Genomic DNA, 12,049 nt, shown 5'->3' on the forward strand with positions numbered 1-12,049 from the left:
TCAAGGAGAGAAGCCACCTGGAATTAAGGATAAATTTCCTAACAGTGAGAACAATTAACGAGTAGAACAGTTTGTTGTCAGAAGGTGTGGGTGCTTCATCACTGGAGGTTTTAAAGAAGAGATTGGACAGTCACGTCTGAAATGGTATAGAACAGGTTCTCCTGCTTGGACTAAATGACCTCAAAGGTGCCTTCCAGCTCTATTCTGATTGACTGATACTTTCCCACTGCATACTCACTATTAATGAATATTCACTGAGTTCAACAAATAACAAATAAAATATTATTCCATCAAAATATTGTGGACTTCAGAAACGTGAAAAGGAGAAAGAAAATGAGAAAAAAAAAATTAAGTATGAAGGGAGGTGGGTCTTGCTCCATTTCTTGGCTTGGACCTATAGCAGGGAAGGAAAAGAATAGAGGTATAGATATTAAGAGGAATTGCCATATATCAAAGCTATGGCATAATAATGGTTTCATAACACCAACATGTCCCAGGCAGCAGAATGCATCACTTTTATCATGAAATCCTGTTTTATGCCCCAACCCTGCTTCTTCTAGTCACTCTGGGTTTTCTCCCATTTTAATTTATTGTCTTCCTTTTACTGCCAGGTCTGACTAGAGATTGATGACCATCAGTGATCTTCACTCTTTTGACATTACTGTATAAAACAAAGATATTCTATTTTTTGCCAAACCAGATACTTTTTTTTGGCGGGGGTGGTGGCTTGGTAGTATATAATCTCTGAATCTAATCCTTTGGCTATGGTGGTTAGGGATTAGGAAAACTGAAATCCAGTTTATCTGGAAATCAGGCTGAGAAAGAAAACTGTAGTCTTTAAATTTGGTTGCCAACTGTAGTGAAGCAATACTTTTAAAGACTTTTAGGAATTAATTAGGGGGTTTATGGGGCCTCAACTGGAGAGCCAGGTATTTTCACCCAGGGCATGGTGAATCGGAGTTTGGGCTGCTCGATATAAAGACACTAATGCAAGATTAAGACAGGCGGTACTTTAACGTAAAAATCATGAAAACTGCAGCTCAAATCTTTCTTCATTATCATGACATTCCCACTATTGTTAAAAGTATGATAAATTATAATCTAATCAATTTATATGTGATTTAATCATGGATTCAAGCAGTAGGTCAAGGATTTATGTGGGTTTTTTTAACATCTTGTGACTCCAGGATGACTTTCACATTTCAAATCTGATTTGAGGGCAGAAGCAGCATGAAAATGAGGATTTATAGGGGTTTCTCTTAAGACTACACTGGATTTGTGCTTTGAATGGGGGGAATCTCTGAACAAGAGGATGAACATCTATTTAAGATCACGTTGGACATGGAAAGAATTTCTTATAGATCCAAAGCACTAATGAAGATGAAACTTGTCCAAACAAGTTTCTGAATAATTACTACCATCTTTAAATTATTTTTCTTTGAACAATGTCAATTTAATTATTATATTGTTTGGTTTTGGTGCGATTCTTTTTTTAAATTCACTTTCATAACTTCTCCTTCCATGGCTGTCCCTTGAAAAGCAGCTGCATTGCTTTAGAATTATTTACATTTTTTAAGGGATGGCTTAACCGTTATGGATATTTAATTGCTTATTTGATGTATCTGTATTGATTTGACAGTATATATTTACATACTATATAAATAAGAGGGAGGGAGGGAAGAGAAAAAAGGAAGGAAAATGGGCATAAAAGGAAAGGAAAATAGAAGAGAGGAAGGGAAAAGATTAGAGAAAAAAAGAGGGAAAAAGGGAAAGGGAATTAATGAAACACTGGGGAAGTCTTAGAAAATAAAAAGGCTCCTAGTTATTCAGCCTCAAATCCCCCTCAGTTCAGTGAGTCACTCCACCCAGATGGAAACCATGATTCTAACAAGGTTATATAACCCAGTTTAATGGCTTTTTTTTAACCCCTTTGAGAATTCCCTGCCTAGGCCAGCCTATAAATGAGGCTCGTTCACCTCAGCCGCCATCGAAGTCAAGTGACAGGGAAGGCGGGCGGTTAATTTTGAGGGGAAACCTCCCCCTCCCAAATCAATAAACCCTTTTTTTCCGTTCATTGCTGGACTACAGACATCTTCCTCCTCAGTGTGGCCCTCAGGATGATGGGAATTAACTCCAACTCATTCTGAGGTGTGGGGCTGGGAACACAAGGGTGAGAGACCAAGCAGGCCGCCACTTTGCGTTGCTACAACGCCGCATCGATCCGTATTTTTGTGTCCGTGTGCGTTTATAGTGCGGGTTTGTAACATAACTGAACTGCGGAGAAACACCACCCTCAGAGGACTGGCCGGAGCGCGCATGCGCGACACTTTCCAACCTCCCCTCCCCCCCCCGCTTGAGAAAGTGGCGGGAAATTAAAGGATTGGTCGCGAGAGCGTGGGGGGCGGGGCTTAGAAAACTGGGCGGGAGTAAGCAAAGGCTACCCTTGGGCGTCTTCCGAAAGTGTAGAGCGGCAGCTCCCAGAATTCCAAGGGAATCCCAAGGGGGTCTGGGAGTTGTAGTTTTGTGTGATGACAGGTTTTTGCAAGGCTTCCAAAAGTTTTCTCACAATTCCTGCCCCAGTCCATCTTCAACTGGGCACCCTCCTGACTGGGAAGCAACAAACTCCTGCAGTTCTGAGAAGAATGCTAAGGGGGTGCTGGGAGTTATAGTCTTGTACATATAGAGGGAGCCAGGTTGTTGTAGCATGGATCTAGGCTTCCCCTGAATTCCTGTTCGACTCCATCTCCAACTAGGTGCCCTCCAGACATTGGAGCCACAATTCCCAGAATTCCCAAAAGGGTGCTGGAAATTGTAGTCTCACAGGTCTGCGGGATGCCAGATTGTTGTATCCAGATCTCCAAGGCTTCCAACGGCTTTCCTTTGAAAGCCCATGTTGCTCCATCTCCAACTGGGCGCCTTCCACAATGTTAGAGCAAAAACTCCCAGAATTCCAAGAAAAAAAAAATCCTAAGGAGATGGCTGGGAACTGTGATCCTACCAGATTCACTGGTTGGCAATCGAACGGAGGAGCGATTTGGGTGGAAGCAAATTGCAGTACGATCCAATCCAGGGTGCAGAAATCCAGATTGCCACTAGATGGCAGCGTAGAGATACAGAAAACCATGGCCCTTTGCTGCCATCTGGGGGATCCTGGACATTTTGCAGTTCAGACCTGATATAAGGGGTGTGTGTGTGTGTGTGTGTGTGTGTGTGTGTGTGTGTTAAGATGGCAAGGGAATTATTATGATGGGTGCGTGGGTGGAAAAGCACTGAAGATGGCTTAAAGACAGTAAAGTACATGCGTGGGAATCTTGGATGGAGCATAGGAATTCACATGACAACCGGCAAAGATGAAAACCGGATGGGCAGAATTTAAGCTTGCAAAGATTTACAGATTTCCATGAAAAAAAAAATCTACCTATCTATCTAAACCTGCCTACTGCAGCCTGGCGCAAGAAAAATTTGCCTCTGGGCAACTGCCACTCATTTGGATTCTCCAGACATGTTGTATTCCGATGCCCATTGGCCCCAGCCAGCCAGAGCTTCAAAACCAAGCATTGCCTTGAGCACCAGACCTGAATCTAGAGGTTGCACTTTTTCTGTAGTTAGTCCTCGACTTACGACCACAATGGAGCCTGAAAATTTCTATTGCTATGCAAGGCAATTGTTAAGTGAGTTTTGCCCCATTTTACAACCTTGGTTGCCACTTGCTTGGTTAAGCAAATCATGGCTGTTCTTAAGTGAATCAGGGGGTCCTTAAGTGAATCTGGCTTCCCACATTGACTTTGTTTGTCAGAAGCTGTCTGGGCAGGTTACAAAAGGGGATTGCAACTGTCATAAATACAGGCCAGTTGCCAAGCGTCTGAATTTTGATCATGTGACTGTAGGGATGTTGCCATGGTTATAAGTGTGAAAATCTGTCATAAGCCACTTTTTCTCTGCAATTGTTACTTCGAACGGTTACTAAATGAATAGTTGTAAGTCAAAGTCTACCTAAATAGAAAACGTGTCCCACTGTCACTTCATACACCAAGTTTGCTTAACTTACAGATGGCCATTTTTTTATTTATTGAATTTATATTGCCAGCTATTCGCCATTGGTGACTCAAGACATCTTACAGAACGTAAAACCAATTTAGCTGTTGGATATAGGATAGGATAGGATAGGATAGAATAATAGAATAGAATAATAGAATAAAATAATAGAATAGAATGAGAATAGAATAAGAGTAGATTAGAATAAGAATAGGCTAAAATAAGAATTGAATAAAAATGGAATGGAATGGAATGGAATGGAATAGAATAGAATAGAATAGAATAGAATAGAATAGAATAGAATAGAATAGAAAATATGGAATGGAATGGAATAGAATAGAATAAGAGTAGAATAATAGGGTTGGGTAGGGAAGAGAAGAGAAGAAAATCAGGAAAGAATAGAATGGAATAGATTGGAATTGAACAGAGCAGAACAATAGAATAAAAACATTATTGCCACTTTAAAAGTAGACTAATCAGCACACATTAAAATGAAATTTTGTTGCATTGAGCTCTCAAAAGATAACCATTATGTATATACCCACATATACACACGCACATATATGGTGGTAGACTTTAAAGAAACCCTCCTATACTACTACCTCTTACAATACCAGACAACACAGTATCAACAGTAGAGACCTTCAAATTTCTAGGTTCTACTATATCACATGACCTAAAATGGACACCTCATATCCAAAATGTCATCAAAAAAGCACAACAAAGAATGTTCCTTCTGCGCCAACTCGGAAAGCTCAAACTGCCCGAGCAGCTGCTGATACAACTCAACAGAGGAATTATTGAGTCTGTTTCTTGCACCTTTGTAACTGTCTGGTTTGGTTCTGCAACCCAACAGGACAGACACAGACTTCAGAGAGTAATTAGGACTGCAGAAAAAACAATTACTACCCACCTGCCTTCAATCAAGGACATGTATACCGCACGAGTCAAAAAGAGGCTGTGAAAATATTTACAGAACCCTCACATTCCAGACATAAACTGTTTCAACTCCTTCCCTCAAAACAACACTATAGAGCACTGCACACCAGAACAACTAGACATAAGGACAGTTTTTTCCTGAAAGCCATCACTCTGCTAAACAAATAATTCCCTCAACGCTGTCCAACTATTTACAAAGTCTGCACTACTATTAAGTTAATCTTCTCATCACTCCTTATCACCCGTCCCCTCCCACTTCTGGCTGTAACTTTGTTTCTTGTATCCTTAAGATTTATATTGACTGTTTCCTAGTATGATTTCATTGCTTATTGTAGCCTGTGACTATCATTAAGTGTTGTACCTTATGATTCTTGAGTCTTAATGAATGTATCTTTTCTTTTATGTGCACTGAGAGCATTTGCATCAAGACAAATTCCTTGTTTGTCCAATCACAGTTGGCCAATAAAGAATTCTATTCTATTCTATTCTATATGATGCAGAGAAACATCACAGTCTAGCTCGAATATATACACATACATGTGGGGTGTGGGGAGTAGGGGAGAGAATCCTGTGAATTTAGAAGATGGATGGGCTAAGGAACAAAGCTGCTAAAAAGTCTGGTAATCCCGCTATAGATACTTTGAAATCCCGTCCCAGAGTGGAGCTACAGAAACAGACCATGAAGTGGGTGTGCGGGGTTTCTAACGATACTTTGAGCTCTAAGCACATAGCATGTATAAGAGCATTCTGAATAATGAGAAGTGAGCTTCTTATAATCTCCACTGTCCACACCACTCACTGTAGGGGCTTTCTATCTGAGGCCCCGTGGCCACCAAACCAAACAATCAATCGTGGCCTCTGTAAAAAGCGGCCAGGAGAGAAGGAGAAAGATGTGCTCTCCGCATCCGACGCAGGAAATGTAGACCCTACTTTGCATGCTTCACTAAGGATTTCCGACTTAACATCAGCAGTGATTCACTTAACGACTGTGGCAAGAAAGGTGGTAAAAAACCAGGCAAAGTTCCATTAACAAATGTTTCACTTTATGGACATAGCTTTTGGTTTCAGCTGTGGTCATAAATCGAGGGCTACCTGTATATAGGTCCAGCTGACAATTTTACCTTACTACCAGCAGGGGGCAGGGCAAGCCTCATCCCGGGCTAAAGCAGGATTGGTCTCCAAGGGACAAAAATGATTATTTAAAATGTTTGCAGGGGAAGAGACGAAATTATGATTTATAATTTTTGCAGGGGGGGAGTGCAAAATTTTACGGGCGGGAGAAGAAAGCGGTATCCCTGTTAATCCTGGTTTGTTTGTTTTTTTTTTCTCCCCAGTTCTCCTTGGGGCCCTTCCCCAGCCCTCCCCTTCCCCCTGTTCCTTAAAAGATAGAGCCTCCCGCTGCAGGAGCAAGCGCCGGCTCCTTCTAGGGTCTGGTTCGCGACAGCTTTATCTCTTAAACCCCGAGGCACACACCCCTGACCTTTGTTCCTGCCTACTTCGGCTGATCGGAAGATAAGGGGAGAGCCCTGGACTTCACCCCCAGCAGATCAGCAAAGGGGACGTGCCAAACCAGGCGATCTGGGGACAAGGTGGAGAGGGAGGGAGAAGGGGATGCAATCGGGTGCGGGGAAGGAAGGAAAGAAGGAAGGAAGGAAAAGAGAGAAAGAAGGAAGGAAGAGAGAGGGAGGGGAGAGAGAGATAGAGGAAGAACGGAAGGAAGGAAGAAGGAAGGAAGGAAGAGGGAGGGGAGGGAGTGGGAGAGAGGGGGAGAGAGAGAAAGAAAGAGGGAAGAAAGAAAAAGAAAGAAGGAAGGAAGAGAGGGAGAGGAGAGAGATAGAGAAAGAAAGGAAGGAAAGAAAGAAGGAAGGAAGAGAGAGGGGAGGGAGGGGAGAGAGAGAGAGAAGGGAAAAGAAAGAAAGAAAGAAAGAAAGAAAGAAAGAAAGAAAGAAAGAAAGAAAGAAAGAAAGAAAGAAAGAAAGAAAGAAAGAAAGAAAGAAAGGATCCCTGCCCTAAGCCAGGGCTGAAAACGTTAACATAATCAAATCAAATCAGCAGCTGGAGGCTGGGTTCATGCCCCCCAACCCGCCCATACCCGCCCCCCGGTTTGCCAGAGACCCGCGGGACAGAATTATGGGGAGTGGGGGTGACTGGTGGGGGTGGTCTTATGCTGGGACCAAACCGGGCGAGAATACGCCGGATTCTTATCCCGGGCAGGTTAACCCAAGGAACTCCCAGCCACGAGAGCCAGCGCGTCAGGATCGGAGCAGAGAGGAGCGCGATTTTGGCTCTGATCAGCCCAATGCAGAGATGCGGATCATGGCAGGAGGCGGACCCCTATCTACACGCGTGTTGTCAGGGGTTGTCCCCCACACGCGTGCTTTCTGTGGGTCCACCCACGCGTGTTTTCAGGGTCCTCCCATCCTACTTGTGCCAGAGACCCGCAGGACAGAATTGGGGGTGGATGGGTGAGAGGATTGGGAGGAAGGAGCTGGGAAGGGGTCGGGAAAGTGGGGGAACACTCCCCGATCTCTGGAGGAACAACCCAGCCGTTCAGAGGAGAGGTTTTGAAGGAAAAGAGGAAGAAAGAAGGAAGGAAAAAGAAGGAAGGGAGAGAGAGAAGGAAGTAAAGAAATCTGGTTTGGACGCGAGCCGTGCAAAATGTCAACAATATCTCTCGGGCTATTTTTGGGTTCTCGCGGGAGGAGAGAGAGAGAGAAAAACTGGGGCACGGCGGGGGTGGGTGAAACGAAGGTTGGACTCGTCCTAAGAGGGAAAATTTCAAAAAAAATCCCTTTTTGTTTTGCTCCTTTCCTCTAACACAAAGTGTGGATTATTATACACGATCATAAGGTTATTCCATTCTCTTACTACCATCAGGATGCGAACAGGGAGCATAGTCTCTGTTTTTGTCCTGGGCAAAGGAAACAAAAAAACAAAGACTCGAGGTTAACTCGAGGAACTCCCCGCCACAAGAACCATCGCGGCAGGATCGGAGCAGAGAGCCTTTGGCTCCATCAGCCCTATGCCGCGATTCGGATCGTGGCACAGAATTGTGGAGAGTGGGGGTGACTGGTGTGTGTGTGTGTGTGTGTGTGTGTGTGTGTGTGTGTGTGTGTGTGTGTGTGTTATGCTGGGACCAACCCACGCGAGAACACGACGGATTCTAATCCCGGTTAGAAGGTTAACCCGAGGAACTGCCCGCCACGAGAGTCAGCGCGTGCGCGATTTGCAGCAGAGAGGGTTGCATTTGACTCCGATTAGCCCAATGCAGCGATGCGGATCGTGGTAGGAGGCGGACCCTCCCGCCCCGCGTGTTTTCAGGGGACCCGCCCCCACTCACGCGTGTTTTCATCCCCACCCCCTATCCCCCACCCGGGTCCCCTCCTGCCAGCCCTCCCGCGTTGGGGGGAGGGCGAAGGGAGGCTAATCCGAACTGAAAGCCGGTGCCGGAGGTAAGGCGAGAGGGAGGAGCGAGGCTTGGCCACCGCCCTGGCCGGCGGCAGCCGGTTCTGGCAGCGGAGCGCCGCCCGGGAGGAAAAACATCGCAACCAGGCGCGAAGGGCAGAGTGAGTCCGGCGCCGCCGAGCCAGGAGGGAGCCCGAGCTTAGCCGGGCCGCCTCAGCAGGAGAGACCCCACCACCACCGCCCCCAAAATCCTTGCCAGAAGCCTCGCAGCCCCTTAACCGAGCCCTATCTGGATTTGCACCCAGGGCCAGCCTCGGCGGAGCTCTTACTTGCAAAAAAAAAAAAAAAAACCAGCTCCGGAGATCGCGGAATAAACTGGGAGGATCCGCGGGAAAACTTGAGCCAATTAAAGGGGTGCGCCTGGGGCGTCTCGCAGGTGGGAACTGCTGGGAGTCGGAGAAGCTTGGGCTGCTAGCTTGCTATCGAAGCAAACGGGCTCTCCGGACAGTCCCGGAACAGAGAATTATTATTATTAATATTTTAAAGTAACTTTGGCTTGGGAATTGACCTGAGCCCGGCCGGCCGAGACCCTTGGCTGGATTCTGGAAGAAATAACAAAAAGCCACTAACCAAGTTTTGGATGCTGAAATTGATAGCAGCCTGCCCCACAAAAAACAACAACCCCTCTTTTAGACAAGGCGTTCCAACTGGAGTAAAGGAGGAATTGTCTGGGTTTGAGCCCCTCAGAGCTTGCCTAGACTGACCTCTGAGCTTTGAACTCGGGATCTATCCGCGATTATCGCTCCCGCCCCGATCCTAGGAAAGCCCTCCTGTGGAATCCAAGAATTCTTGCAGATCTCCAACTAGGTCACCTGGCTCAAGGCAGGATGGAGGATGGTGCCCGTCGCCGAGGTGGCCCTGAGAAGGCGCCCGAAAAAACGGAAGGAGGCAGCGGAGTGGCGCTCAAGAAGGAAATTGGCTTGCTGAGCGCCTGTGGCATTATTGTGGGTGAGTGCGGAGGGGGTGTCTTGGGAGGAAGGGGGGGTCTTCTGCCCAGCCCCCCCGATTGCTGGCTCTGAATTGGACTGCTTTATTTCCTGATCTTAGCCCTTGCAGGGTGTCGAGGGGATAATCTAGGATCAAACACCAATTTTTCTTCCTTATGTTCTTAGTTTTTTTTTGATTTGGGTGAAATCTCCAATTCTGCTTTATTTATTTTTTTTGTAATTTTTTTTGGCTTTCTTCTCAGTTTTGGCCTCTGCGATTCTCTCCCTCTTCCTTTTATTAATATCTTCTCATTTCCAGCATTGATCCATCCAAAGCCAGCTTTTTCCTTCCAAACTCACCTCCCCTTGCCTGGCAATCTACTGGCTTTCTTCTGCTTTGGAGAGGGAGAGGAAGAGAGAGAGGGAGGGAGAGGGAGGAAGAGGAAAGGAGAGAGGGAGGGGGAGAGAGGAAGAGAGGAGGAGGGAGAGGGAGGAAGAGGGAGGGGAGGGGAGGAAGGGAGGAGGGAGGGAGAGAGGAGGAGGGGGAGGGAGAGAGGAGGAGGGAGAGGAAGAATAGGGGAGGGGAGGGGGAGGAAGGGAGAGGGGAGGGAGGAGGAGGGGGAGAGGAAGAATAGGGAAGGAGAGGGGGAGAGGGGAAGGAGAGGGGGGAGAGGAAGGGAGGGGAGGGAGAGAGAAGGAGAGGGAGAGGGAGGGAGAGGGAGAGGAAGGGGAGAGAGGGAAGGAGAGGGGGAGAGAGGAGGGAGGGGAAGGGAGAGAGGGGAGGAAGGTGGAGGGAGAGGGAAGGAGAGGAGGAAAGAGGAAGGGAGGGGGAGAGAGAGGGGGAGAAAGAGGGAGAGGGAGGGAAAGAGAGAGGGATGAGAGAATGATAGAGGGAGGGAAAGAGAGGAGGAAGGGAGATAGAGAAAGAGGGAGAGAGAGGGGGAAGGAGGGAGAGAGAAAGAGAGAGAGGGGGACAGGGAGTGCGGGAGAGAGAGACCTGGATTCTGCCCTAGTGCTTAACCATCATTCCCCAGGCACCTTAGTTTGAGATCCACCGAACTGGGGCTTAGCAGGAGACTTTCCCTAGACGGGATCGGTGTTTATCGTGGGCCCCGAGGGCTGCTTGGCCAGGACCACAGCCCCAACCCCTGGGAAAGATCCCCCTCAAGCAACAAACAAGCCAAACAGCTGCGAGCCGAGCCAGGCCAGCCGTAGGAGGAGATCGCATATCCCAGCTTGACGAAATTTCTCCGAAAAACGCTGCTGCTCCGTTGCCAAACTTGGCTAGCTCCCTTTCCCTGCTGGAAAACAGACCACAACATGGTGCAATTCCTCTCCTCTGGCCTCCCAGAGAGGAGGTGCAAATTTAGCACAACTGGGGGTGGGGGCGGGGGAAGGAAAAAATTATCCTGCAAAGCTCAGGGACCTGAAAGGGGGAAGCTCTGGCCAGCCGAGGCCTTGAGGAACAGATTCCCCTGCCCGCCCGCCCACCCGTCCGTCCGGGAGTTTGCTTTCCGCCACGGTGAAGCCAGCTGTTCAAGCGTGTTTGTTCCAGCTCCGTCTCTTTCCACATGGCTTCGTTTCAGCAGGTGCCAGGAGACCACTAAACAAACACCACAGACAGAGGCAGAAGTGGCGTTCGGAAGTACGGGGAGTGATCACTGAAGCACCCTTGTTCCCCCCTCCCCACAGCCACTCCAGTTTCGCCAACCCTTCGCCTGCCCTCCCCCTCCCCCGGATTTCTGCCAGTGTCCCAAAGATATCGATGGCTCCCGCCCAGGTGTCCTCCTGGCTGATAGGAGCCGGAGGTCCTTTCTTGCTTCTCAAAAGTAGGACCTCGGGTTCCCTTGTTCTAAATCTCCTCCTTGACGGGACGGCCATTGAACAGAATCAGAGAGTTGGAAGGAACCCTGGAGGCCTTCTAGTCCAACCCCTGCTCAGGCAGGAAACTCTCTATATCCAGGGGTCCCCAAACTTGGAAACTTTAAGACTTGTGGACTTCAACTCTCACAAATCTTAAAAGTTGCCAGGTTTGGAGACCTCTGCCATATACCATTTCAGATCAATGGCTCTCTGATCTCTTCTTAAAAGACTCCGGTTGTTGGAGCACCCACGACTTTTGGAGAAAAGTTATTCCACTGATTAATAACAGTGACAGAATGACAGAGTTGGAAGGGATCTTGGAGGTCTTCTAGTCCAGCCCCCTGCTCGAGCAGGAAACTCTAAATAGTTGATTGTTCCCACTGTTAGGAAATTTCTCCTTGGTTCTACTGTGAAAGGATTCCTTTTCATCCTTTCCTTCTTGTCCTGCCTTCTGGTGCTTTGGAAAATAGGTGGGCCCCATCTTCTTTATGGCAGCCCCTCAGATATTGGAACGCTGCTATCACGTCACCCATATTGGAATGGGTGAGGATCTCCTGCCCCGGACAAGGAAGGGGTTGGCCTAGATGACCTCCAAGGTCCCTTCCAACCCCATCATTCTATGTTTCTATTCTTGGATGACAAGCCAGCAGAAAAAAGTTCAGAAGATGGAAGGAGGGGGAGGAGGGGGAAACGGCTCAAAACCGCCCTTTTGCCAGTGAAAATGTTTTACTGCTTAAAGTGTGGCATGTGTCAAGAGCATTTTAATTTTTCCCAGAAGCCCTTGATCAAGGAACACAGTGACAGATAACTGGCGGCTTTCT

General features: G+C 47.4%; 1 protein-coding gene across 1 annotated transcript in view; it reads left to right on the plus strand.

The window, feature by feature from the left end:
• The first annotated feature begins 8,246 nt into the window (after positions 1-8,246).
• SLC7A8 (solute carrier family 7 member 8) overlaps positions 8,247-12,049 on the plus strand; it is a 31,727-nt gene continuing 27,924 nt past the window's right edge. Inside the window, exon 1 of the mRNA XM_026719511.2 lies at positions 8,247-9,387. Coding sequence (XP_026575296.1) covers positions 9,267-9,387 — 121 coding nt within the window. The 5' untranslated portion in view covers positions 8,247-9,266. The remainder of the gene's footprint in view (positions 9,388-12,049) is intronic.

This window comes from Pseudonaja textilis, chromosome Z, assembly GCF_049901715.1.
Source record: "Pseudonaja textilis isolate UNSWEBS1 chromosome Z, rPseTex1.2, whole genome shotgun sequence".
Classification (NCBI taxonomy): domain Eukaryota; kingdom Metazoa; phylum Chordata; class Lepidosauria; order Squamata; family Elapidae; genus Pseudonaja; species Pseudonaja textilis.